The 27030-nt window shown below is 43.7% G+C and overlaps 4 protein-coding genes, 2 long non-coding RNA genes and 1 pseudogene across 14 annotated transcripts; 1 reads left to right on the forward strand and 6 right to left on the reverse strand.

The window, feature by feature from the left end:
* Positions 1-1343: 1343 nt before the first annotated feature.
* LOC120652496 lies at positions 1344-6980 on the reverse strand (annotated as a pseudogene).
* LOC120652493 (rhamnogalacturonan I rhamnosyltransferase 4-like) lies at positions 2627-25998 on the forward strand. Of its 3 annotated transcripts, XM_039930341.1 has the most exons (10): positions 2627-3479; positions 3574-4663; positions 4804-5240; positions 23490-23557; positions 23667-23755; positions 23838-23991; positions 24075-24364; positions 24457-24661; positions 24738-24895; positions 25088-25998. In XM_039930341.1, the coding sequence occupies exons 3-10, from the start codon at positions 5168-5170 to the stop codon at positions 25347-25349; spliced, it is 1299 nt and encodes a 432-aa protein (XP_039786275.1). In that variant the 5' UTR covers positions 2627-3479; positions 3574-4663; positions 4804-5167; the 3' UTR covers positions 25350-25998. The 3 variants fall into 3 exon arrangements, with proteins under 3 accessions (XP_039786275.1, XP_039786277.1, XP_039786276.1); XM_039930343.1 differs by lacking the exon at positions 4804-5240 and having other exon boundaries at positions 2629-3479; XM_039930342.1 differs by lacking the exons at positions 2627-3479; positions 3574-4663; positions 4804-5240 and adding an exon at positions 5453-5471.
* Positions 10920-14262, reverse strand: LOC120652495. 4 transcript variants are annotated; one of them, XR_005666581.1, is made up of 6 exons: positions 13255-14254; positions 12561-12598; positions 12234-12334; positions 12074-12134; positions 11379-11496; positions 10986-11308 (listed from the first exon to the last, which is right to left on the reverse strand). XR_005666581.1 is itself a non-coding variant. In XM_039930349.1 (4 exons), exons 1-4 carry the CDS (start codon positions 13286-13288, stop codon positions 10935-10937), a joined length of 564 nt encoding a protein of 187 aa, XP_039786283.1. In that variant the 5' UTR covers positions 13289-14262; the 3' UTR covers positions 10920-10934. The 4 variants fall into 4 exon arrangements, 1 of the variants encoding a protein (XP_039786283.1); XR_005666580.1 differs by having other exon boundaries at positions 12074-12139; positions 13255-14219; XR_005666582.1 differs by lacking the exon at positions 12074-12134.
* LOC120652499 lies at positions 14680-16197 on the reverse strand. Its single transcript, XR_005666583.1, has 5 exons — positions 16111-16197; positions 15869-16015; positions 15636-15715; positions 15459-15560; positions 14680-15040 (listed from the first exon to the last, which is right to left on the reverse strand). It is a non-coding gene; the product is annotated as an uncharacterized LOC120652499 (long non-coding RNA).
* On the reverse strand, positions 16416-17032 carry LOC120652497. Its single transcript, XM_039930350.1, has 3 exons — positions 16915-17032; positions 16666-16820; positions 16416-16574 (listed from the first exon to the last, which is right to left on the reverse strand). Exons 1-3 carry the CDS (start codon positions 16993-16995, stop codon positions 16496-16498), a joined length of 315 nt encoding a protein of 104 aa, XP_039786284.1. The 5' UTR covers positions 16996-17032; the 3' UTR covers positions 16416-16495.
* LOC120652494 (ATP-dependent DNA helicase PIF1-like) lies at positions 17781-19892 on the reverse strand. Of its 4 annotated transcripts, none has more exons than XM_039930348.1 (5): positions 18471-19892; positions 18269-18376; positions 18111-18152; positions 17929-18031; positions 17781-17834 (listed from the first exon to the last, which is right to left on the reverse strand). In XM_039930348.1, the coding sequence occupies exon 1, from the start codon at positions 19766-19768 to the stop codon at positions 18857-18859; it is 912 nt and encodes a 303-aa protein (XP_039786282.1). In that variant the 5' UTR covers positions 19769-19892; the 3' UTR covers positions 17781-17834; positions 17929-18031; positions 18111-18152; positions 18269-18376; positions 18471-18856. The 4 variants fall into 4 exon arrangements, with proteins under 4 accessions (XP_039786282.1, XP_039786280.1, XP_039786281.1 ...); XM_039930346.1 differs by having other exon boundaries at positions 18269-18384; XM_039930347.1 differs by having other exon boundaries at positions 18111-18376.
* On the reverse strand, positions 20239-21138 carry LOC120652500. The gene is made up of 3 exons (XR_005666584.1): positions 21043-21138; positions 20893-20938; positions 20239-20301 (listed from the first exon to the last, which is right to left on the reverse strand). It is a non-coding gene; the product is annotated as an uncharacterized LOC120652500 (long non-coding RNA).
* Positions 25999-27030: the final 1032 nt, after the last annotated feature.

Raw genomic sequence — 27030 nt, forward strand, 5'->3', positions numbered from 1 at the left:
GATCCGCGGGTTAGTGTAGTGACACAAGAAAGATTTTTTTTTTAGGTTCACAAGAAAGTATTTAGGGATCGAAGTGGAGGGGCGCGAGACTGGCGGCACGCCGGCACTGCCTACGCTCGGCACCTCTGATGTGCAATTCTTGTATTCAGTCGTCATGCCATCGCCCATCGATGGCTTGATATTCCCGTTCCACCCTTCTTATGTCCTCAATATCTTCTACTGCTGGATTAGCCATTACAAGATTCGCACTGCTCGAGACCAAGATGGCGCTGACCATGATCCTCCAGCGGTTCAAGTTCGAGCTCGCGACGTCCTACTCTGATGCACCGCATATCGTGATCACACTGCTTCCGATGCATGGAGCACAGATTAGGCTCGAGGCAATCTGATCACTGAAGAACATTCATTGCTGCTCCTCCATTTCAAATTATAAGTAGCGCCTAGATGTACACTGTCTAAATACGTAACAAAAACTATGCATCTAAAAATGTTAAAACAACCTATAATTTGGAGTGGAGGGGGTACTCTTGTGCACAGTAGCTGTATCAAGATGTCTTTAGCGGGCTTTTACTTGCAGATGTTGAAATGTAGAATTTCATGTTGTACTCTATTTGCATTGGGTGCAATTTCTTTTAGCTGTAGCCAGGGTTTGGTATTTTGTATTCTATCTATTGCTGTCTACTAGGTAAATTTTAATTTGTTAACTTCCAGTTATTATTGATCTGTCGCATGGAAAAGTTCAGAAATAGCTTGCGCTGCAGGCATTGCACTGAAAAGTTGCTAATAAGTTCGATAAATGGCCATGTTTGGTTGTAACAGTAAAAATTTCGCAAAAAGAGAATCTTGTATGCATGTAGTACTAAATGTAGCCTATTTGCAAACCTTTTTTAGAGATGGATGCAACTTTGCGAGCCGAATCTAATGAGCCTAATTAATACATGATTAGATACAATAATGCTACAGTGACCATGCTCTAATCATCGTCAAAATCATGCGGGCAAAAGCCCCATTAGGTACAAAATTGCTACAGTGCCATAGTTGTGGAGATGTTTTTGTAATTAGACTTAATTTAATACCTCTAATTAGTGGTCAAAATTGCAAAAAGTTTCCATCAAAACTTTTTCACCCCTAACCAAACACAGCCATTGCTCTCTTGTACGTGTATAACAAAACAAAGGTTCCGGCATCCCCGTTCTAGGAGCGAAATTCTCATCTGAATCAGTAAATCGGTGCGCATCGAATAACTGTCACCTTCTTAAAGAGATGTGAGTGAACGATCCATTCAATGCAACCTTGTGAATATGGGGGAAAAGATTGTGTACAGGACCTGTTCTAACTTCTACAGTATATGCTGTTTCTGGAAGAAAGTCTTCAGTTGCCGCAGCTGCAATCCTGCGACACCAACGCACATGGCCAGCGACACCAGGGTAAACGAATGTATTCTTGTGCCCGTGTCCTCGTTGAGTCTCTGCATCTCGCGCTCACTGGCAGAAATGGATGAAAGATCAGGGAGCACCCGAAATCCGCAGTGAGAACTCGGGTTGGCGAGAAAGAAACTTCGATTAATAGGCATCAAAAGATCACCTCTGGCGCAGAGAAATCATCTCTTCCTGTATGAGTCGAGCAGAATCCTCCAATTTCTTCAACTCTTCCGCAATGGACTGGAAAGTAACAGGGACAGACATTACAAGACTGCTCTCAGATTGATTGGTAGGGAGAATTCAGAAGACAAATACTTGTTCCTCCTTTAGCATGATAAAAAAACCATTTTCTTGAATTAATTAAATTAACTTGTAATGGAATGAACACACACTCATTTTTTGGAAGTGATCAAAACAATTTCCAATGACTGAAGAACTCTGCTGACCACCGATCTGCACAGAGTGTGCATTTGGTTGCCCCACTATACCACCAAGTGATCAACGAGATTGTAATTCACCTTGAGATAGGATGTGAACATAGCTTACAGCTTTTCTTATTAGGATGCAGAAAACATACTACTAGCTTGTAATTTAGGAATCTTATAATTATGTTATTGAAGATAATGTGCATGTTAATATCCCTGTAATGCTTGTTATAACATGCAGTAAACTTACAAGCTGATGATCAAACTAAAGCTTCCTTTATGCTAATTTTAGAAACAAGAATCTATGAGCCCGTTTAGTTCGCAAAAATTTTCACCCAAAAATTTTCACCTCCCCTTTGAACACATGTATGAAGCATTAAATGTAATTAAATAACAAAACTAATTACACAGTTTGGATGTACACGACGAGACGAATCTTTTGAGCCTAATTAGGGCATAATTAGCCATAAGTGCTACAGTAACCCACATGTGCTAATGATGCGGTCAAAGGCCTCAAAAGATTCGTCTTGCGGTTTCCAAATGAATTCTGAAATTAGTTTTTTAATTAGTGTTCGAAAAACCCTCCCGACATCTGGTCAAACACTGATGTGACACCCAAAATTTTTTGTTTTTGGAACTAAACGCCCCCTATCTACTACTACCTAAAAAGAACCAAGTGAGTCAACCTCTCCCGTGGTTCTGCCTCCCCGTGGTTCTGCCCACCGCTCGCTCCAAAACACGTGTCCCGTCCCCGTCCGCGGTCCGCCCCCACGCCTCTCGACGGTTCCTTCTCGCATGCCCGCCCTTGCTCTGCCGACCCCGGCGCCCCTCCTCCGCCGGTCCACGCGCCCCTCCATCGCCAGCTCAGTACCTCCTAGCCGCTCCGGCAGCCGCGCTCCGCCGACCCGCGCGCCCCTCCTCCTCCTCCAGCTCGGCGTCGCGGCACTCGCCCCACGCGCCTCCTCCGCCTGCTCGCGCGCTCGACGGCGCGACCCGACCCGGCCGCTGCACGCTCGCCTCGCCTCGCCTCCACCTCCTGCGGATCCACGCGCTCGGCTCGGCCGGTGCCTCCCTTACCGTCGGCGTGCTCAACGACGCGCCGCCGCTGCCGGGGTAGGACGCCTCCCTTCCCTTCGACCGGCGCCCGCACGCTCGACGGCGCGACACCGCCGCGCTGCCAGGGCAGGACGCCTCCCTGCCCTTCGCCCGGCGGCCAGCTCGAGCGCTCTCTCCCGCCGCCCTCCACGCGCCCCTGCCTCTGCTCGGCCGGATGCCTCCCTCCCCTTCGACCCTGCGCCGCCCGCCCAGCCAAAGCCACCCCCCATCATCGATGCACGGGTCCGGGGCGTCAGTTCAGGAGGATGGATCCGCGGAGGTGGTGGCCTGATGCTCTGCCATCCCCACATCCCCCCGCTCGTACTCCCGTCCCCATGGTTCCTATTCCTGCCGTCGGCTCCATTCAGCAGGATCCACGGAGGTGCTGACGGATGCGCCGTTTCCAGCCTCACGGCCTATCTACATCATCGCCGATCCAGCCGCAAGCGCCATCAAGGAGGTACCTTCAACTTAATCCTCATGGGGTCACCTTCTTCTACACCTACGATATCGACGACCCCTCACCAGCGACGTTGAGGTTCGTCCACCCCTTTGCTGATCTCACGGAGTTGTTGCAGGGCACGTGGGAGTATTGTTAACGTGTAGAAGCTATGGCTGGGTTGTCTGTGCAGGCACCCACGAAGCCATGGCTGCCAGTAAGGATGCAGAACTAGGTGGCAATCAAGTATTCAGGTTGGTCACAGCAGGGACATGGCATGAGGAAGAAAATACACATGATCTATATTGAGCCAAAACAATTTCTGTCATCTAATGGGAGCCAAAATAGGGGTAATTTTTTCCAAAGGTATTTCTGCTCATGGGGATGGCCGCAATGCAGTATTTCAAAACCATAGTTCTGATGGATTTTTGGTCAAACAGTTTTATCGTATTTTGTAGTATGCTAATACTCTAATTTGGTAGAATAGTATGCAAAGTAGTAGAGATTTTGATGTGATCTGGGGCTAAATTGACAATTATTATGCATATACCATAGTTTGTTGTAGAAACATTTTTTATTCAACTTTCGGTTAGTGCATCTCCTATATTACAAACACCGGTGACTAGGTAATTTATGTAGACATCATGGAAGCAACAAAAGCATTAATTTTAAAAGAGAAGTAATTTGGTCCTCCAATACCTTGCAATAAGGGCTCGGCGGGTTGCTCCGAATTTGTGATGGATTTAGTATCAGCGCTGTGTAATCTACTGCAACCTGAGGACAAGATGTAAGTACCAATCTAACTGAGCTTGTTTCTAAACGTACACATACTCTGCTTATATTGACTTCTAGGCAGTGCAGAATGTTGCAGCTTGCTTAATAATAATTGTGTACTCTTTCAACTATTCAATTGATCTTTTTTACTATCCTGCTAGACATTGGGTCGACATGTATCCGTGCATAAATATATTTCATTTGGAGAAGAGTTCCAGCTAAGTATAAATTTTTGGTTTTGGCTTCTACTGCATGGTAGATGCTAGCTGGACAACGGTAGGCAGCACAGACATATTTTTCGGGACAAGTTATTGAGCTTTATGTGCTCAAGACAGGAAGATAGTTGAACAACTGATCCTGCATTCCTCATCAATCAGCGAAGAAGTCTGGTTCAGAGTTCAGACTGCTCTGGATGGCAGGTCAGCATATCCGGACACCTGTGACTAAAACCTCATTCGCTCAGTGGTGGATGAAGGAGAAGTGAAGGAGCTGATTCACATTCTTCAACGGTAAGACGATCTTCTTGAAATGTGAAAGCTAATCTTTATCTTTATCAAGTCATGTTTCACATAAATTTATCATCGATCATCGTCTGAGCATTATTGTACTTACCATTCATGTGGCATTTGGCTCTTGCTCTTCCATCCAGTGTTCACACAGTCAGTGGTGGAGCTTCATGTCAAATTCAAAGGCATCCAACACTTAATTTGAGAGTAAATCACTGAACATTTCCTAAAGAGAAGGTGTCAACAAGATTTGGTCCTGAAGGATCAAAGCATACTCCTCAGTTCTCACCAATCATGGGACTTTAGTGGAAGGGACAATAGAGTACTGACCCCTGGTTTTCAGGTCATTGTGATTTGTGGCCGTTAACTTCCATGATGCATTTTTTTTCTTTCTTTGCATTTGTCGGCTAGAAGGATCTTCCTTGCAGGTGCACATGCCATATGCAAAATCTTATAGGATATTTCCCTTTCTCAAATTTGTGTGTTTTAGGAATATGAATTACGTATATGCAAAAGTTAAAGTATATTTGGATGTGCCAATCAGTTGGACCCCAGATGAAACCAACATTTCCTCCTCCAGGTGGATTACTCACTCTATTAGTCATGTTGCTTTATTCAAGCATTTGTCTGAATTATATATGATTGGAATATTATTGTCAGATTTTGAGGATCCTCATCCGTTTGTGCATGTAGGAGCAAGAGCTTTGCTCGAATGTGTTGAAGTGAGAAATATTCATTTTGTGTCATCAGGGAGGCATGAGGGGCCACGGCGACTTTGATGATGTTGCCGGTGCGAGGGCAAAATAAAATAGTAATATTTTTTCAATAAAAGAGAGATTAATAATTATGTAAATAACTAGACAAATTTATGGGTAAACAGGTCAAGTTTTGGTAGTCCCACTCCCACCCAGGGTTCCCCTTACCGGTGGGAACCGGTCCGGTTTGACCGGTTAACGGTCAAACCGGTCCGGTCCGGTTCCGGTTTGGGTCGGTACCAAACCGGCCCAAATTCAAAATTCAAATTTGAATTCAAAAAAATGAAAAATTCCCAAAAAAATTTCTAAAAATACTTCAAGGTGCGACGAATCTAATGGTATCAAATTTTCTCAAAAATTCGTTCGTTTAACATACTTTTCGGGCATTTAAAGTTAAAACAAAAAAGAAAAGGAAAAAAATGAGACGGCCCATTAAGGCCCACTTGATAAACCGGTCAAACTGGCCGGTAAACCGGTCTAACCGGCCGGTATACCGGTCCAAACCGGTTACACATGCGATTTTAAATTTGGGTTTGAATTCAAACCGGTCAAACCGGCCGATAAACCGGTCAAATCGACCGGTAAACCGGTCTAACCGGTCCGTATACCGGTACGAACCGGTTGAACTGAGTTTTTTGAATTCAAATTTGAATTTGACTGGTTTCTACCGGTCAAACCGGTTCGGTTTACCGGAACCGGAGTGCTCCGGTTTGGGGTGTCCGGTTGGAGAAAAAAAAACCCTGCTCCCACCTGGCTTTGTTATGTTTTTCATTTCTTTGTGACAAGCATGTTTAGTCAAGGTGGCTATTTATTCTTGTCTTTCAAATATTGTATGATCGCTACGGGCTATGTATGGCTCCATGCCCATTCATATTCAGAGGGAACTTGTTCCTCCCACAGCAACACACGGGCATTCAACTAGTAATACTCAGTTCCTTAAGCTCGTAAAACCAAAACAGGCAAAGAACAGCTAATTCGAAACTTCCATACGGAGCATGACGCTAAGGGATGAATGATGGGGACTAGGGAACATACAGCAATGCGGCCGTCCGCGAGGCCGGCGGGGTACCCCGGGCGCGGGCACCGGTGGTGTCCCACCGCACGTCGACGGGGACAACGGCGCCGCGCTCGTAGCGGGGCGTCCAGAAGCAGACGGTGTGCTCGCCGTCCTCCGCCGCCTGGAACCTGAGCTCCCCGCCCTCGGCGGCCTCCGCCAGGTGGAGCTCCTCGCCGCGCGGCCCCGTCACGCGCGCCGAGATCCTCGGGTCGGCCGCCGACGTGGACCCCCCGCCACGGGGTACGAGGCGCGGGAGTGCGCGCCGCGGCGGAGCTCCTCGGTCAGGCACTTGGAGCTTCCCGACGGCACGTCGAAGACCAGCGCCTCGACGGCGGCCGCGGCGGCGCAGAAGTGGAGGACGACGGCGAGGAGGGTCAGCGGCGGCGTGGCCATCCCGCGCGAGATCTAGGCATCTCGCTGCTGCTCGTCGGACGGGGCGGGAGGGAGAGGCGGTGGCTTTGTCGGGTCCCGCCGTCCGGGACGGACCAGTAGCTTCAAGCCGACAGCAAATGCGTAACCGCCGAATCTATAAACCAAAAAATTGAAATTAGCATGTACTCCTTCCGTTCCAAAATCTAGATATAACATATGTCTAAATATATAACAAAATATATAAATTTACAAAAATCAAAACGACATATATTTTAAAACGGTGGAAGTACCTAAGTAAATTATTCTTTACTCTCACAGCAACCCCACTTGCCAGACCATGGGGCCACCTGCAGCACGGCAGACCGACGAAAACTGCTGTTCCAAAATGGTTCCGCCAAGACGATTTTTTTTTTGTCACCGCGCGGCTCCCTACCCGCCCGCTGCACCCTCGACGATTTGAAGTTTAGCGTTCATCACGGAAGAGCCTTCACCACGGCGTTCATCACGGAATCCCGCACGATCCTTCCATCCCAGGTCCTCGTTCATCACGGAAGCCTGCACGATCCTTCCATCCCACGTCCTACACCCCTCCGCAAGCTAATTAGACGGTGCCCTGGTCTCCCCTCCGCAAGCTAATTAGACGGTGCCCTGGTCTTCGTGGCCGCGAACGCTGCTGGACGGCGGCGGCGGACTGCGGGACGACGAGGGTTCCGGACGCAGGCGCCGGCCGGACTGCGGTTCGATGCGGCCCGACGCCGGACCCGCCCTCCTGTGGCGCTACTGCTAGCGGCCGCTCGTCGCGCTCGGGCTGCGCGCCGGTGCCCGCACTGCGGCCACGCGGGAGCTGCCGCCTTCCGAGCCGTGGAGTGAAACCCTAACGTCAAACCTCGCCTGCAGCCAAACTTTGGGAAACGGGTAAGCAGTAAAAGGGCTGTTTAGTTCCAAACTTGAAAATTTTTTGATGTCCCGTCAATAGTTTGATCAGATGTCGGGAAGATTTTTCGGACACTAATTAAAAAAACTAATTTCAGAACTCACTTGGAAACCACGAGACAAATCTTTTGAGTCCTTTGACCGCATCATTAGCACATGTGGGTTACTGTAGCACTTATGACTAATCATGCACTAATTAGGCTTGAAAGATTCGTCTCGTCGTGTACATCCAAACTGTGTAATTAGTTTTGTTATTTAATTACATTTAGTGCTTATACATGTGTTTAAAGGGGAGGTGAAAATTTTTGGTAACTAAACGGCCCCAAAATGGAATCCCGGCAACCTCCTCTGTCTATTACCCTATAGCTCGGACCATATCATAACCTACATCACCGGCGTTGTTGGCACAGAGTGCCGCCAGCCATTATTGCTGGACAAGCCCGAGCTGATGCTTATTAGTCTCAAGCATGTTCTTATTTTTTAATAATTTTGTTCCAAAATCTCTGTATAGGTGTTGGATCGAGTTCAGTTATGCAGTAAAAATTCCCAGAAAATCATAGGTGTAAAAATGACAGGATTCAAGCGTGGCAGTTCGAGCTGATGCTTATTAGTCCCAAGCGTGTTCTTATTTTTTTAACAATTTAATTCCAAAATCTCTGTATAGGTGTTGGATCGAGTTCAGTTATGCAATAAAAATTCCCTGAAAATCACAGGTGTAAAAATGACGGGATTCAAGTAGTGGCAGTTCAATTATGTGGTCCATGAGGAACTGTCTAATCCATATGCATCTTTCCAGAAAACAATGATGCGTCTTTCCTGCTATATATTTGTTTCATCTTTTCAATCGTGTGTCTTTCATCCTCAATTTCATCTCTTCGTATGGATTTTTAGATTAGTATGGACCATCGAGAACCCCTACGTGATATCACCAATCAAGACGGCGGCCGTAGCGAACGTGGTTCTTGCTGTGTTGGAAACAAAACGTCAAAAGGCAAGAGATTGGTATGCAAAGTTAACTGATGAACAGAAAGCACAAAGGAATGCAAAGAGAAGGGAGGCTTATTCGATGAAAAAAAGTGCTAGCCGTGCGCCAGAGATGCCGACGCTCATTGCGGATGCTGGTAATAATTATGCTAAAATTTAATTTGTATACGCATAATTTCTTTACTCAATTTACAGTTCTTGCTATGCTGGAAACGAAACGTCAAAAGGCCAGAGATTGCTATGCAAAGTTAACTGATGAGCAGAAAGTATAAATAAATGCAAAGAGAAAGGAGGCTTACGCATTTTTAAAAAATGGCAAAAGTGCCCCCGTACGCTCGTTGCTAATGCTGGCAATAGTTATGCTACAACTTAATTTGAATATGCATAATCTCTTTACTAAATTTATTTACTTAATAATTTTGTCACCTTTGTTACATGTAGGTGAAGCTGACACGTTTGCATCACCGAGGTTGGACGTGCTTCCTTCCAATGAAACGGCTTCAGGTAACCACGTACTTGCATTGGTATGTTAATAAAAGTTTTTTATGATTCGATAGTTTGAAACTTTAAATTTCTTTATCGATGTGACAAGAGGGTGCCACAAAACCTAAAAGGCAAATTCTATAGGACAGTAATTCGTCCGGCGATGTTATACGGTGCTGAATGTTGGCCTAAAAAAAGCGACATGTCCAGCAACTGAGTGTAGCAGAGATGCGGATGTTGCGGTGGTTTTGCGGGCACACAAGGAGGGATAGAGCCCGGAACGAAGTTATTCGGGATAGGGTCGGGGTGGCACCAATTGAGGAGAAACTTACCCAGCATCGGCTGAGATGGTTTGGACATGTCCAACGAAGGCCTCCTGAGGTGCCGGTGCGTAATGGGGTTCTTGAGCGGGTCGATAATGTAAAGAGGGGTAGAGGTAGACCTAAACTGACGTGGGATGAGTCGGTCAAGAGAGACCTTAAGGATTGGAATATCTCTAAAGAGATAGCTTTGGATAGGAGCGCTTGGAGAATAGCTATCAATGTGCCTGAACCTTAAACTTATTTCTTTCGGGTTTCATCTCTAGTCTACTCCAACTTGCTTGGGAAAAAGACTATGTTGTTGTTGTATGTGTCAGATAGCAGAAAACTTTTTAGAATTGTATGTGTTGTGAACATTCTTAGTATTCTATTATACTATATGAGAATATTAGAAGACTAAAATACAGGAACGCATTTTTATTGTCAAACTATTCCAATTTTGATAAAAGATAGGCACCAATCACACGTGCTTCAAATTTTGATATTCAAGCAAATTTGGAAAGTTGATGGGGACGAGAACATGCAGTTGATAGGAGCACGGCATGATGTCGATAAAATTGCAGAAGTGGCGGATTCAATAAAAAAAACTTGTGACAACTAAAATTTAGTCTGATCATTTTTTCTAACACGTGCGTGTCGCACGTGCATCCTACTAGTGTTAGAGGGGAAACAAAAGAATTTCAAAGAATCGGTAGCTCAATTTGCATTCAAATCCACAAATCCTAATTCAAATTTGAGATTTGATCCTCAAGATTCGGCTGACGGCCTAATATGCAAGTTTACTGTCTACCTGTCCTGGCCGTACTAGTATAGCCCTTCCGATCATAGTTAATCTCTGTTCCATTGGCTGCAGATTTCACACGCACGCTTAAGTTCTTTTGTGGAGATTAGTGGATAGTGGGTGACAGAAAGATTAGTGGGCTTCATTAGCGTCGTAGCCTCGCAGGTAGCGCTAGCTGACAGATGATCATGACACGAGGATTAGAAAAAAAAAACAAAATGACATGATTTTTAATTGGACGAGGGCAGGCTTCTGTTGGCTGCCAATCTATAATTTTTTTCTCTCACATCAAATCAGCATCAGCCACAAGCAGTAATTTTCTTTCACAACAAACCAGCCACAGCCAGCAGAACAGAGTGAGAGTTCAAGGAATAGATAATTGTGGATAAAATATGTTGGATTTTGGTTTTATCTTAAAAATCGCTCGACTTTGACATGAATTCTCAATCACTAGATACTTGGTCATTCCTAAAATACTGAAGCTCAACTTACATCCTATAATAACATCATATCATGCCTTTTGTTTGAGGTAGAACTTAGAAGGTACCTTGTTTTTTATACACTACATCATTAGTCCCTCGACCCAAACTCATATGAAATGGAGGGGGTGACTCAAATTCAAGACTAGAAACATTTGCAATAGCAGAAGTGGCAATGCGGGTTCATCCTTCTCCTTTTTTTTAGAAAAGAAATAATAGTGTGTTCTTGTCTTACTAGAACATTCGGCGCGCGATGCGCGCCCTACAGTTTGAACAATCAAATGCAAATAACAATAGAGTAATAAGAATTGACAAACTATATGCAGAGTATTTCCTAGGACTATAGCATTGCTTGTTTCTGGGTTGCTACATTGTTTTTGTTCATTGGTTGTTGATACTTCCTGCATGCCTTCGTACTGAATTATTCTCTCTAGTGCCGAGTTTGTGTTCTCGGCCAAGCGCAGCCCCTCCAGTTGGTCATTTCCTGAAAGCAAAGAAGATTATTAGCTTCAAAGAGACCTTTTTTCTATTGTTTCAGTGTAGCTGTTCATCACCTGATAGTGCCTGAATAATACAAACAATTCCAGCAAGCCCAAGGTTGCATCTGTCCAGTGTGAGTGATCTAATACTGCATGGAAGATTCACAAGCATTGCCTGAACAGCATCACATCCCTGCATTGTACAACACAACACAGCGGATTATGGCTCCCGAAATATGGTAATACATATTACCAGAACATCTAAGTAGGAATTAAATTTCCAGTTTAATTGAATTTCCTCCAAAGTTTAAGTCAAGAGTATTGATACGAGAGAGATTTATACAGATTTGTGCAAAATCAGGTGCTGTAAGGCCACAGTTAGACAACTCCAGCCTCAGCAAATCTCGAGATATACAAAATAATGCGTCAGTAAGGCTAATTGTCCCAACATGCATAAGAGTAGCACAAATAAGATAAAATTTTTGCGCACAGCCTGCAAATATTAACCGTAAATGGCAAGCAAAGCCTTCAAAAAAATTTTAAAAAAAAGATGGGCAGAAAATTTAGCAGTCCAATGGAAGTTCCACCTAGCAGAAGTCCAGATAAGCGCAAGGATTGTGCAAGCAGGCACAACTTATCAACCGTTAACTTATTCAGTTTTATACCAGTCAGTTAGTTCTAAAAACCTGTAGGACTTAATGTTATAATTGATCTATTATTTCGCTACATGTTGGTATCTATCAATAAATATGGAGAAAACTTATGCTAACCTTGTCAGATAGGCAAGTTTGGATAGAAGGTTAGCATTGCATTGCCACATATCAGATTGATCTTTCCTGTCGAGAGTGTGGAATTTGTGAGCATTTGCACATGAACATTGCCAATAGTTTTAGTTAAACACAAATCATAAGTGTCGTGCAAAAGAAATACCTAATGAGAGATGTGAAAGGACCAACCCTTCATGCAGTGCATCTGCCATCTTCTGAACAGTTCGTGGTGTGATAGAAGTAGAACACTCCTCAACATTCAAGCTATAAAGAGGTGCGACATGGTATAAATTGGTTGTTTGCGTTTCGATAGTTGAAAATGAAATTTTTTAGCATACTAACAAGAACATGCATCTAAAATGCAGGCTTGAAGAACACTAACCCTATGGGAGCACCAGAAAAATACTATTAAGCCAGCATCCAGCAGGGGACATTTTTTTTCTAAAAAAACTGTTCACTAAAAACAAACCATATCCTAAAGAAAACTCACCTGGTGGGTAAAAGCTAAGCATTCTGTTGGCATGATACCTACACAACAAAAGGCAAATGATATCAGTATCCTTGAGTTCAGCACATTTTGCCTACCAGTTCACAAGAAATATAAGGGATTTAGGGTTTAACCAATGGCATGTGAGGAATTTTTCCCAAATATTACTTTCCTTCATGCATCTACTGATTGAAATAGACACATTATAAAGTGAGATCAAGTGAGTAACAGAAGATGCCTAAACTTTGCACAAACAACCACTGCTCATTCTACTGGATAGAGTAAAGCTTGAACATATGTGCACAGTTGTACGTGAACCAACAAGAATTTGCAACCATTATTTCATTACAGTGATATATTTCCCTCACACATGCTGCAATCAGATGCTGGCCATTGATGTGAAGTGACCAGATTATTTTCTGAATGAGGAAAAACGGAGAGAAAAGCTAGAAGGATGGCCTGGCCAGCTAATTTATAGCACCACAATGTTTCAAGGAACTTAATACACCAATCTAAATTAGCCTACAAAATCAAACGGGTAAATGAACACACATGCACTGGAAACGTATGACTTAAACCATGCACTTACAAATGAGATGCTAGTCATCTTTAGGTACCTCGATGGTAAATGAGATGCTCTACCTTGCCACTGATTCAGCAAAGGAAAATCCATAAGCAAAAAAAAATATAAATATACCTTGTAGGCAATTCGTTGAACAGATCTTGTGCATCAACCATGTCACGGAGGTGATTTGAAACGTACACGCTGGGGCAGGCTCATCTCTTCTTCAGCTTCTTGGCCCTAGCTGACCCTTCGACCTTATCTCCTTCCGGCAAGAGGCAGGTGCCTGGCTCTTGCCATCCTACCCAGTGCGGCCGGCGTTGGATCGGTCAAGCTCACCATGATAACTTGTAGTGCGTGAGGGTGCCGTCGAGATCGAAGGGCGCCAAGCGTCATGATGCCCGCCGCCGCAGCCATCACCAACCGTCTGCACCTCCGGCTACTGCCTCCTCTACAAGCAGCAACCTTTGGTGCCCTTTGGGTGCCAGGCGACGGACGAGAGCAGGAGGAGGCGGAGAGAGAGAGAGAGAGAGGGGGAGGGAGGGTCTCCACCGGGCGCCCTGGTCGGCCCGCGGCCCCTCCCTCTGAGTCACGCCCCGCGCCTGATCCGGATTCCGCGGCGGCGGTCGGCTGCGGCGGCGAGGAGGAGCACCGGCGGGGAGGGTGGCGGAGGAGGAGGGATGGAGGATCCGTGCGGAGGTGCCGATGAACTCGGAGCCAGAGGGGAGCAGCCGTGGATGGACTATGTGGCTCGTGCCCCGGCATCGTGGCGAGGGGTTGTGCCGAGCATGGGGGCCTCAACCCATGGCGGAGGAGGCCCTGTGCCGCGGCGGAGGAGGGGGTGCCGAGTGCGAGAGGCCACAACTCGCGGCAGAGGCGGTGCGGTGGAGGGGCTGCTGAGCGCGTGGTGGAGGAGGGAGAGCCGAGCGCGTGCCGGGGAGGGAGCCAGGTGGCGGCGGGGAGCCTGGGAGGAGATGGGAGGTGGGAGAGAGAGGGAGGGAGATGGCGGCGGGGAGGAGAGTGGAGCCGGGGAGAGGAGGGGTTAGGGTTCCCTGTTGCGGGAGGGGCTGAATGAAAAACGCCTGGGGGTTGTAAAGATAGCAGTACTATCGAATTTATTCTTCTTGTGAGGGTCTATGTGACAAATAAACGAACATGATCACTGTAGCACCGTGACGAGCTGGATTTAGTTGTAATTGTTATAAAATAGGAGGGGTTTTATGTAAAATTGCCAGAGCTCACAGGAAGCGCCACGCGTCCCTTTTCTCGCGTGAAACGCGGAGGGGAGAGCGGGGGCAGGTTTTAATCAACCTGACTAGAACATGATGCGCGCGTTGCGCGCTCTATCATCAGTTTCTTATTCTAAATAAAATAGATCTATATATATAGAGTAAGTACCACATAAAATTCCAAATGAAAATATAGAAATACAGCAACCAAATATAGTAGCAACCACACTAGCATACACATTGTGACCTAGCTATTCGAAAATTAGGAGTCTAGCACAGCAACGCTTTGAACGACAGGCAATACATAGCTGGTGTCTCACGCAAATAAATATGTTAACAGTGGTGACAGTACTATTGATTGAATGGCATGTGCAGCCGATAGGTTCTGTCAAGCCATATATATATTACATACAATTGAGGATCAGCATTAGTAGCTACCAAACATTTTAGTAGGTAGCTTAGAATGCTAATCCAAGCAAAAGTGAGCGCTAATAATTAAAGAGGAAATAACATAATTTGCAGCCATTAAAATATCCAAAAGAGAGTTAATTAATGCTGCGTATTAGGTTATAAAAGAGCTGAATATATTGCATGTAGTAGCAATTCAGCGGATGTAGGCCTAGGCATGGCTGCAACTGTGAGAACACAAAATGAGCTGATCTGCGTCTTCCTTCTAAGCATCGGTGCTGGAACTGTAAATGCAGTTATCGAGAACAGTCGTCAGTTACGAAATAGCTGAAGATGAGATGAAGCAACAATTGAAGTTGTTTATAGTGACAAGTAGCTACATTACACAGATGTAACGGGAATTTTTATAAGGCATGAAGAAAATAGCAAATATCATATGTGAGAAAAACAGATAGTATGATATCCAAAGACCAATGAAGAAAATAGCATGGGTGATATGTACTGTATAAGTAGGAGAACATGGAAACATGGTAAGAGCACCTAAATTAAAAAGGTTTTTGCAAGGCTAGGTGCAGAAAGATTCTTTCGTTGATAAGAAATTATAATACCGTGATGTAGCAAATGGATAAATTGGGCACAGCCGTGTGTAGGTATCTGTAGCTGATCTATTTGTTTCATTTGAGGTTTTTAGCAAGAGCATACCTAGGCTTGGGAGTGTCATGAACACAGTCATCATCTTCATCTTCATTGTCTTTATCAAGCAACAATTTTCTAGTAATTTTCTTGCTAGGTGAGGGGCGGGACCTAAAAATTGGACATGTTAGACATGCAATTATTTAACATGTTATGCAAAAACAAATCTATGTTGGTAACTCAGACCTTTTCCTTGTGTTAGTCTTTTCTATCTTAGTTGTTGAATTAGCAGCTTCATCCTTGGAGTCCTTTGGATTAACAGTAGTCTTTAAGATACAGCAGAAAGATGAAGCAAAATATGGCATAGATGGAATATGGTTGGATATGGCTAAACTCCTAGCAGCTCTATCCTAAAACTCTTGGATTAGCAGTAGGCAATATGATAGAGCAGGACCATGAAGCAAAATATTACAGTTTACCTTAGCAAAAACTGTGCCATCATTCTTCTATGGTGTATTTGTTGACGTTGCAAGTGCAGTTTGAGTAAGGATATCAAGAGCATTGACGGACCTTGTATCTTGCTCTGTTGGTACTAAAGCAATATCTGTTTCCCTGGTTGGAGTGATCTGCAATTATAGATAGTAGTTAGACAAGGTCACAAAATGTCAGAATATTAAGAAATTTGTTTAGCCTATCTATAAGATGAAGGAAATTTTTTGACCTGATCATTGTATCCATGACTCTGTGGTGTAAGTTGTGACTCAGGGATGTTGATAGTTTTTGTTGGTGTGGTGCCTGAAGCATGGCTGCCCCCCTAGATTGTGAGGTTAAAGTGAAGGCAGCGCTTTTCTGTGGGGTGCGCTGCATACTGCTGCCAGCACTTTGAGATATCAGAAGTGATGATGACTGAGACCCTGTTGTGAGAACATTTGTGTCATTTACTTCTGCAACTACTGCATTGACCTGGAAGCAAACTTTATCGGAGCTTGTTGTGTTTTCTGTGAAGCTGACATTGAATTTGAACACTTTTTCTAAGAGCCTTGTGATCTCATTTAGAATGAAACCCTGTGGATTCTCAGCGATAAGTGTATCAGCAGCTTTCTTTGTCAAGCGCTGAACCCACCTTCCAAACATGATAAATTTGTGTCACCCGTCTCATCTCCAGCAATAATGCTAAGCTTATACCTGTGGCAGTGGCAGATCATGTGAGGTAGTATAATAGTAGAGGATAATGTGGAAAGAATTAAGTTGGTAAAGGGCACGGATATGATTTTACCTCTGGACTGGTTTGCCAATATAATTGCAGGTGCTGTCGGTGCACTTGTATAAGTCACCGTAGGGTTTAGCAGTTCTCGCACATTTGTAGCAAGAGTTGTACCACCAGGAGCTATCAATCTTTCTTATTGTCACAGTAACTAAGAAGTCCATTTTCTGTAAGAGAAACAGAAAATTCCAGTAATAGAGAATATTATAGTTGGGTATGAATGATGAAATGAATCAACAGAAATATTAAGATAAGTGTTACCTTGTATTTGAAGGGGTTAAGATCTTTGATTTTAGAAACTTTTTTGTGTTCAACAGCAGGTGTAGCTTTAGCTGGTGTCATTTGTTGGTCCCACTTAATTGGCTGATTTGTTTTTGCAATGCTGAATAGCAGAAAGGATGTGTTTACAATAAATTTAGGTGACTACAGTAAATTGGGTGGACAACATATGCAGTTTGATAAATTAGAAAAATATATTACCTGGATAGAAGAGCTCTTGCCTCAGGAACATCTGGATTTATGTACCACTTGCATGGTGAATTGCCTGCTAAGGTGACAGCTCCAGATACTGATAAGATAAAAAAGCTATCCAAGTTAGATAACAAAGATGTATCTAATGTATGTCAAGTTGGTCGATATTTAAGAGAGCATCTAAGATCAGCACAAAATATACACTTGAGATTGTGAATTAAGATAATTACAAACACAATAAGGGAGAAAGAAACTATATGGACTGCTATGATAATCTTTAAGGTTGATATCTGGTATGATAAGGTAATGGAAGCATGCTTCATGTAAGCTAAGGCGTAAAGAAGTTGCAAATCTAGCAAGAATAAAGACATAGATATTTTTAATCAAAATATTAGCTAAACAAAGGCATGATACAACATTTTTTGACAGACAGCAATAAACTCTGCTGTTATTTAGGTATATGATATAAAATTCCTATTGATAACAGTAGTCGTGCAAAACTGTGGATATCTCAGGATGTATTTCTAGTAGTATTAATTTCATAGGTTTAATTAAAATGCATTGAGGTTAGAAACATGCATGAGTATTTTTTGACAAGGGTACCAACAAATATGACAACTTGTGGGTGGGCTTCTCCTTCTTTTTGCATTTGTTCAGCTGGGAAAGAAGAGGCGCGCTCACCCCATAGCACAACATCTACTGAAACATTACTGTTGTAGTATAAAAGTGATTAGCATTGCACAATATCACCTAAAGCGTTACTGGTGCATTGTAAAAGAAAATTAGCACATTACAGAAACTAACCTTTCATTGCATATGGTGACAACCCTCTTCAAACTATCATTTTGTCTTCCTCTTGCTCTTAGTGACATGATATTCGAGATTGTTGTGACTATTCCAATGACATCTGATTTGAATTTTAATAAATATATTAGTTAGTGATATAGGTCATCTAAACTGTACACAGCGAGAGTATACAACATTACCTGTGAAGTATTCTGGGTAGTCCACACGAGATGGCAGTTGCTCTATTGGAGTCAGGGAGTAGGTGAACATAGGAAAAGCATGTGGAATTTCAACAACTTCTTCAACTGTAGTCCACGTTGATAAGGTGATCATGCTTTCATTTGTTACTGGTTTGTACCTGTCATTTGATTTCCTGACCCGAAAACAAGCAAGATTGTAGACATTGCCTTCTTTTATCAAAGTTTTGAACCGCTGAAATGCATTGGGGTAGATCTGCGCATGTATGCTGTTACCCTATCATAAAAAGTTGCTCAACTACATTAGATAAGTCAAAGAACACATTGTTGGAGGAATACAAATAAAGAAAATATAATCTGCACCTCTTCATCAATTAGCACAAGATCAGCGTGCAGCAGCTTTGTCTCTTCATTCAGATCATAAAATTCCCAAAACCTAGAAGCACGTACACATATGCTATCATTGCAATCACCGGTCATGAGACTTGGAATCAGCACATCTCCCATCTGCAAGGAAAGTAAAAAGGTACAAGTTCAACTCAATTTTCAAAAGAAGTTAAGAATATACCATAGCTTATAAAGTTGATTAGGCTAAGAAGAGGGGCACCTTAGGTCAAAAGATATCATAAGCAGCAGGACTGGTCAACAGATATAGATCGCAAAAATCAAAGAAAATGAATAGCTAATAATTTTAAAACACATGAGCAGAACAAATGTATGTACATTTGAAAAGATATTGTCCATAAGCCCTAAGCTGATGCTGCATTAGCAGCATCAAGGACTTCTTTATAGACCACATTTCGAGTTTCTGAGCCGCATGAGCCATCATCATTTTCGATTAGGACTTTAAGGCCACTTCTAGATGTACATCTTGAGACAGCAACATAAAGTTGGCCATGGGTAAACACAGGTTTTTTTAGGTAAAGGCCAACCTTTGATAAGGTTTGTCCTTGACTTTTATTTATCGTCATTGCATAACATATTCGTACCGGAAATTGTCTTCTTTGCAGTGTAAAAGGCCACTTTACATCTGTTGTATTAAGCGCAATCCTTGGTACCAAAACCTCGTCTCCAATATTAGCACCAGTTAGCACTATGCACTTAAGTATTCGCTGCCCAAGTTCAAGAACAAGTAATCGTGTACCATTACAGAGGCCCATGTTTTGATTAATATTGCGTAAAAGCATTACTATAACACCCTTTTTTAGCACAATCTTATGGCAAGGAAAATTGCTTGCATCAATAGAATTTAGGAATTCTGTAGGGTAGAGTATATCAAAATCTGGTATGTGTTCAGAGGATTTTGAAATTGTGTCACAGCTTAGGTAGTCTACACTTTCTCCAGGAAGCATTGATACAATATACTCATTTATCTCATCAACAGTTTGATTATTTGGACAGACAATTGCACGTGAGGCTAAATATTCAGGGTTCTTGTAATTCACCAAGAGATTTGGATAAACTTCGGACACAAGTGCAATAATTTTATCTCCATCAGTATGAATGAGCAAATCATCAGGAATTGTAATCCATGAGGCCTCACGCTCCTCGCCTTTTCTTTGAGCAGGTACATTACCATCACCTATGTCTAAAACCCAATTGCTAAATTGTTCAAGTTCCTCACGCTCATTCCCTCTTAGAGAGGGATTAAGAAGTCGCATATTTGTTTGCAGTTTGAGAACAGAAACATGCTGCCAGAGTCTAGAGTTTGTAATGGATGCATTAATTATGGAGGATCTTGAACCTTTACGCACAACTGGCAAAATCTGTCTAAAATCACCTCCAAGAACTATATGTTTGCCACCGAATGGGAGGATTACATTCATAGGATTATGTTCAGAAAGAATGTCTCGCATAGTTGTGTCTAAAGCTTCAAAGCAACGGCGATGTGTCATTGGTGCTTCGTCCCAAATAATAAGAGAAGTCACTTGCAAGAGTTCTGCTAGCAACTTAGAGGCATGCTTAGAATTAAAGGAAGGGCTTGATGAAACCATAGGCAAAACATGCAAAATTTTCAGCCATATTGCATTATCAGTTTTCTAGGAGTCTGTACAATCTGATTGGATGATTACTCTTTCTATCAGTAACCGGAGAAATAGATTAGTTGGCCACTACTATTGTAAGCATCAAGAATTCACCTTTGCAATGCCAAGGCAGCAGCCACCCGAAGATTTAGGCAACAGCAGGCAGAACTCTTCTCCTTGCAATAGGAATAAAGACAATATGTAAGTGCAGTTCAGGCAGGTATGCTAAATTGTAGGAACAAATGTTCTATGCAGGTTAATGGGAAGCAACATTGCAAGACCGGGAAAAAATAGAAACAAGCAAAATGCAGAATAAGTATATCAAACCCTACCAAACATACATATCCCAACATAAAGAGTAGCCTAGCTGCATTTCAGAGTCTGCTCACTTTTTGTAAAAGCATGGCTATTGCCCCTTTATAATACCAGATCTGTGATGCTGAACTTCCACGGCAAATTGTAGCTACTGATTTGTTAAGGTGGGTTATCCAGGTAATTGTGCTAGAGATAGCAACATGATTTTTACTAAAGAGCAAACTTTCCAAACCTACTGACATCACAAAACATGAAGAAATAAAAGTAAGATAGCCTAATCATAAACTTCTGAACTGAGCAACTACTTTGCAGGCAGCAGCTAAAAATGACTCAAACATATGTAACCACCATAACACAACTAAGGTAAGAAGTAGAGCATCTGCAAGGGTAAAAAGCTGGAAAGGAAAAGTAGAAACTACAAATTCATTGAAGGAGAAAAAAAGGACCTGATTCATTAAGCGGCCATCTTTTCTTTGCCCTGCTCACCTGGACCTGCAAACAAAACAAAGGGAAATTCATCCTAACCACGCTCAGTAAAGGGCTGCAGCATCCCGATGGGGAGAAAAAAAGGATCGAAGAAGATGAGATGAGCCCACCCTAAAAAGGTTCAATCCGGCTGTTGCTATGTAATCCTTACCCTCCCAGGTCGGCTGACGACATCGCGGCACCTACAGCAAAGCACATCGAAACCTCGCAGATTAGGCCAAGGCGAAAACCCAGCTAGGGAAAATTAGAAAGCAGAACAACACAGAGTAGGAGAGAGGAACGGAAGCAAAAGAAAGTTGCGGAGCTCATAAATCTCTATGTTCTGACGCGGGAAGGCGGAGGAAGCAGAGGGAAGAGCAGAGCAAATCGAAGTTGCTGCTAGGGTTTGGGCTTGGGCGAGATGGGAAAGGCAGTAGAGGGAGGGGAGAGGCAGGGGAGGAAGGGGAGGTATACTTATCTCGGCGACTGGCGTATGGCTGTTTCGAGGGCAGGTCGGCGCCGACGGGATGGCACGGGCTCGGCCCACTGCTCCGATGAGACAGCCTCGGCATCAGCACGGAGAGGGAGGGAGCGCACGCCTGTACGGGAGCGGCGCGGCGCCGCGCAGCAGAGAGAGGAGGGAGGGGACGGTCGGCAGCGGACAGGGCGACGTGCTCCCCTGGGCGGACGGGGCGGAACACGCCGGTGAGGGGCCCGCAGGCGAATAGGAGATGACGATGGATGGACTGGCTACAGACGGAGCGCTCCATGACCCTATCAGCCTATCCACCGTCCTCCTTTTTTTCCATCGCAGAATAATTTTGCTTGGGTTATAGCAGCTGACGGTGGGGGCAGTAGCAATGAGGTCCACTGGCCAGTAGGTGCTTGCAGCCTCTATCAAGTGCACAAGGCATTTTCCTCTTTGCCGCTGTCATTCACAGTAATAAATGACACACTGAATTCAAACAGTGTAATGTAGGTTTTGATGGCGGCGCAAATCCTCACCACCCACCGCGCGTCCGCTGTCATTAATGATGGGGGAGTGAATCCAGCGCTGTGAGCAGGAGGCAACTTTTCCGGCGTGAATCCCTCCCGAGCGAGGAGCGCAGCGTGAATCGCTCTCGTGCGAGGAGAAGGGACCTCTCGTTAAGAAACCGGATGTTTGAGCCAAATGCTCAACAAAAAAAATGATGATGATTATGAAGGACCCACGCCACGAACGTTGCGGTTACGCACCCTAACACCGACCGGAATCCCAACCAACCGCCGTCACACGGTAACGACCGCTCCTGCTGCGCTCGTCCAGCTCCTCCACGACTTGCTCCAAGCGGCGAGCCCGGCGGAAACAAAAGGGGTCGTGCCACCAGGCAGCCAGCCCAAGCCCCCGCCCCCCCCCCCCCCCCCCCCCCCCCCGGCCAAGCAGAAGGCCTCGCCGCCGGGCGCGGTCCGCCGCCGCCTCGGCGGCGCCGGGGCATCGGCCGTCGGGTGGGCGCTGCGCGTGGCGACCAGCATCGTGGCCTGGACGCTGCTCCTCCACCTCTTCACCTTCCTCGGCATCCCCCGCCCGCCGCTGCCCATCGCGCGCCCGTCCTGCCTGGGCGGCCGCAACAACTCCGCCGCCGCAGAAGCTGTGGTTGCGGCCGGCGAGGCCGCGCGCCGGGCGCCCCCGGCTCTGCCTCCTAGGAGTGAGTGCTTCTCGTCCTCTTCATCTGGGGATTCTTGGGTCCTGGGGTTGGGTTTCGTAGAATCTGGTCCCGCTTCTTGCTCTGTTCTTGGCTGGATGAGGCTTTTCTTGCTGCCCCTGTGGCGGGAGACAGAATGTGGTAGTCCCAGAGCATTTGCAAGTTGGATCGAATTATTTCCCGGTAGCGATTCAAAGAACCCGCTCAAATTGACTTGTTCTTGACTAATCTCGCGTGCATTTGGGGTATTGGGCGATTCCGTAATTGCTGGGATACTGAGTTGGCGATTGATTGCTCCCTCTTGGTTCTTGGTGATTTGTATTCTTTATTTGTTTCGTAGTTTGTGATGCAGACATCATTAGAAGAGGAGTCAAAAATGTTCTTCGTTAGGGATGTGGTGATGTGTAGTTGGACAGCGATTGTATTTTTTCTCTTGGTATTTTCGAGTGAAACCATGTTTTGGGTTCAGTCGGTTCTCATCAACCGAATGTTTGTGTCATCTCTTCGTTTGATTCAAAGTCTTGTTAGTATGGGCATTGTCCTTAAGTTGGAAGCAGAATGAGAAACCCCAGGTTTCATTATCAATAATTAATTAGTAGTAGGCCTTGACACAATTTGATCTTTTGCAACGAAATCTGTTAAGTTTTTGTCATTTTAACATGAAGACAGACTACTTAAACTAGGAGTTGGTTCCCACTCTGAAATTTCTAATCATCATCCAGTTCTGTTTTTACCATTGGATCAAGGTGTAGTTGCAGTAAATTTGAGTGCTCAAGAATACAGATTGCTCATGTCTATCAGAGGATATTGCATAGCATGTTGTTGACATTAGTCTGTCATCTTATTCTGGCAAAATGATAATTCACTCGAAACATAACATTTCCTTTTGCATGTAGGACTTTACAAGAGTAATGGCTATCTTCTTGTTTCATGCAATGGTGGTCTGAATCAAATGCGAGCAGCGGTAAGTATACTCTATCACTCTATCTTAACACTTCCTGATCAGAGCTTCAACGACAAATGGACCTCAAACTGCGCTTTCCTTTTGCTTCACAAAATGTTATTTTGAGCAGATATGTGACATGGTGACTGTAGCACGCTACTTGAATCTGACCATGGTGATACCTGAACTTGACAAGCAATCCTTCTGGGCTGATCCTAGGTGTGCAGTTTTGTCCTATGCTTTCTTGGCTGATTACACAAAAAGGCGAGAATACTGATGCAAACTTTGTTACACTTTTCAGTGATTTTGGGGATATTTTTGATGTAAATCATTTCATTGATTCATTGAGATATGAAGTGAAGATTGTCAAAGAACTCCCTCAGAAGTTCATTGAAAAAGTTCCTCTGTCAATGCAACCAATCAGCTGGTCTAGTGAGAAATACTATTTGAGGCAGGTTAGATAGTAATCTTTCTCAAAGATATAGAATTACTTTTTTTGCTTCTTGTTTCTCACACTGAAAAGTGTTCTTGTTTTCAGATCTTGCCTCTAGTACGAAAACACAAGGTGGTACGTTTTAGCAAGACAGATTCTCGCCTTGCAAATAATGGCCTTCCTCTGAAGCTACAGAAACTTCGCTGCTATGTTAACTATAATGCATTGAGATTTACACCATCCATTGAGGCTCTAGGCAACAAGATGATCTCAATTCTTAGGAGAACTGGATCTTTTATTGTGCTTCATCTAAGATATGAGATGGATATGCTTGCTTTCTCGGGATGTACACATGGATGTTCTGATGAAGAAACAGAAGAGTTGACAAGAATGAGGTACTTTTTATGTTACTGCTTCATATTTAGTTTATTTTTTCCTCCTAGCCTTCGTTTTCAGTATTCATTGCTATCTGCTGTTTGGGCCTCAGGAATGCATATCCCTGGTGGAAAGAAAAGGAAATAGACTCTGAGAAGAAAAGGCTTGAGGGATTGTGCCCCCTCACTCCTCGAGAAACAACATTAGTACTTAAAGCTCTCGGTTTCCCCAGAGACACTCGAATATATATTGCCTCAGGTGAAATATATGGTGGTGAAAAAAGACTAGCTGTATTGAAGACAGAATTTCCTAACGTCGTAAGCTCATCTTAACTCCACGTCCATAAATGTTTGCAATGCTGGAATGATGCTTATTTGCTATTGTAAAATGTAGGTGAGGAAGGAGATGCTTTTATCTGATGATGAGTTACGACCCTTTCAGAAGCACTCGACTCAAATGGCTACACTGGACTATCTTGTTTCTGTCGCCAGTGATGTTTTTATCCCCAGTAATGATGGAAACATGGCTAAAGTCGTAGAAGGGCACCGCAGGTCAGAATACACTGTCTCTTTCCTAGCATTTAACTGCTTGTTCCTCCCTGACGTTCCATCTAGTTCATCTATCATTGCAACTTGGTTGATTTAGTAGGAAGCACATAATGTTTAGTTCACCTATCATGGCAATAAAACTAGCAACATAAATGCCTCTCGATTAGATGACAAGTGCTTATGCTGCGAATGCAGGTTTACAGGCTTCCATAAAACCATACAGTTGGACAGGAAGAAGTTAGTTGAGCTTATAGATCTTTTTGAAGACCAGGAGCTGTCCTGGGAAGAATTCTCTGTTGCTGTCAAGGAGCTCCACATGGGCCGAATGAGCCAACCCACCAGAAGGCGGGTTATCCCCGGACAACCGAAGGAAGAGGACTACTTCTATGCTAATCCTCATGAATGCCTTGGGCCTGCAAGAAAGCGAATGGAAAGGGTAAAACATATTGAGATTTGAATGCTACACGATAAGCGCCCTGGTAGGTTGGTACAGATAGAATCCAAGCTGAAAAGTTTCAATGATGTGTGTTTAGGCACCATTCAAATAACCAGAGTATAGCTGGTTGCAGCAATGGCAAAACAACCTTCAGCTTCCTCATTTAGCTGACCTCTCATGATTTTTGCGGAGCCTTGCCCTCATGAAGTGCGATTCTATGAATAAGCTGTAATCCTACTCTACCTGGCTAAGCTCATCACTATGCCACGAATTGAAGAGTGTTCTTGTCAATGATCATGGCTCGAGAGAAGCATTTGCCATCCAGAAACTTCATGACGATTATTAATTCTTGGATTCAGATTTTGTTGATTTCTATATTCATTTTCCCTGCTACTGAACTGGAACATGACCCGTATTAATCTTTAGATGTCATGGGGTCGTACATGTTCTGTTGCGATCGATTGCAGGTGGTAGCTATATGTTGTATACTTGTATTAGGTGGTTGAATTTGTTGTTAATGTGTAAAATGCAACTTCTGGAATGGAAACAATGTAAATGCAGTAAGGATTGTAGCATTGGATCCACTTGGGTGTGTGTGGAATCACATTTACTTTTGAGCACAATTTTTCTATAAAGAATCCTTGAGGCACAGGGATGCCCTTATGAAGTACCATTTTTTTAAAGAATCATACTACTTCCAGTTGCATTTATTTGGCATTCCAGAATGATATTTAATAACTTGCTGGCAGTTTTTCCTTTTTGATTCATGATCATTAGATTACATAGAATTGAGATTACAAAACATGCCAGCTACCGGGCAGTATGGTTGGTACTCCCTCCGTTTCAAATTATAAGGCATTCCAAGAATCTTAAAGAGTCAAACCATCTGAAAGTTTGATCAGAATTATAGAGAGAAATATAAAGATTTATGACATCAAATAGGTGCACTATGAAAATATAGCTAACAAAGAATCTAATGACACTTAATTGGTATCATAAATATTATTATCTTGTCATATAAATTTGATCAAACTTGAAAAATTTTGACTTTCCAAGATTCTTGAAATGACTTATAATTTGGAACGGAATGAGTACTTGGTACCATTCCCACCCAATCCCAAATTCCAATATAGACTTTGGATACATAGGATTTATTCTAGGTCAGGAATTATAGTTACAACAAAAGATTCATGCTAGGTAAAGAGATCGGAATTTATTCCGGGTCGAGAATTAATTACAACAAAATAGACTCATAATGGGTTCAAAAGACCGGAATAGATTCCACACCCCAACGACTCACTGATTGATTCCCGATATCTAGTTGTACTTATCGTGAGTCTTTTTTTGTTGCAAATAGTTCCAAACCTAGAAGAAATCCCACTCTCTTGTAGTCTTTTGTTGTACCTATGTAACCGACAAGACCTTGTTCAGTTTCGTAGGAATTGAAGAGGATCGAGGGATTAAATCACTTACAAGTCAACATCTCCCTACATCCTCTTAACCTAACAAGGCCGTAAACTGGAATGGAAAATAAGCTAGTTTTCCATGCACTCTCCCCAGGGCATGTCTATTCAGAGTTTCAGACATCATTTTACACTAGTGGATGTAAGAGAGAATAGTGACTTGTATGGGACGTGGTACATGGGACCGTTAGCACTAGACGTATGGGACGTGGCCAAGAGAGGAGATCCTGGTGGTATTT

This window comes from Panicum virgatum, chromosome 9K (assembly GCF_016808335.1).
Source record: "Panicum virgatum strain AP13 chromosome 9K, P.virgatum_v5, whole genome shotgun sequence".
Lineage (NCBI taxonomy): Eukaryota > Viridiplantae > Streptophyta > Magnoliopsida > Poales > Poaceae > Panicum > Panicum virgatum.

What these genes read in the sequence shown, in the direction of transcription:
- LOC120652493 (XM_039930341.1), top strand. Translation starts at nt 5,168, where the DNA reads ATGCAAAAGTTAAAGTATATTTGGATGTGCCAATCAGTTGGACCCCAG. An exon ending in TGAATCAAATGCGAGCAGCG is followed by an intron (nt 23,558 to 23,666) that starts GTAAGTATACTC and finishes TATTTTGAGCAG; the next exon opens with ATATGTGACATGGTGACTGT. An exon ending in AGAAATACTATTTGAGGCAG is followed by an intron (nt 23,992 to 24,074) that starts GTTAGATAGTAA and finishes TCTTGTTTTCAG; the next exon opens with ATCTTGCCTCTAGTACGAAA.
- LOC120652495 (XM_039930349.1), bottom strand. Translation starts at nt 13,288, where the DNA reads ATGCACAAGATCTGTTCAACGAATTGCCTACAAG. An exon ending in TTCAACGAATTGCCTACAAG is followed by an intron (nt 12,599 to 13,254) that starts GTATATTTATAT and finishes TTTGTTGTGTAG; the next exon opens with GTATCATGCCAACAGAATGC. An exon ending in TATTATTCAGGCACTATCAG is followed by an intron (nt 11,309 to 11,378) that starts GTGATGAACAGC and finishes CTTTGCTTTCAG; the next exon opens with GAAATGACCAACTGGAGGGG.
- LOC120652497 (XM_039930350.1), bottom strand. Translation starts at nt 16,995, where the DNA reads ATGACACCAGCTAAAGCTACACCTGCTGTTGAACACAAAAAAGTTTCT. An exon ending in TTAACCCCTTCAAATACAAG is followed by an intron (nt 16,821 to 16,914) that starts GTAACACTTATC and finishes TTTCTCTTACAG; the next exon opens with AAAATGGACTTCTTAGTTAC. An exon ending in ATTGGCAAACCAGTCCAGAG is followed by an intron (nt 16,575 to 16,665) that starts GTAAAATCATAT and finishes CCACTGCCACAG; the next exon opens with GTATAAGCTTAGCATTATTG.
- LOC120652494 (XM_039930348.1), bottom strand. Translation starts at nt 19,768, where the DNA reads ATGCGACTTCTTAATCCCTCTCTAAGAGGGAATGAGCGTGAGGAACTT.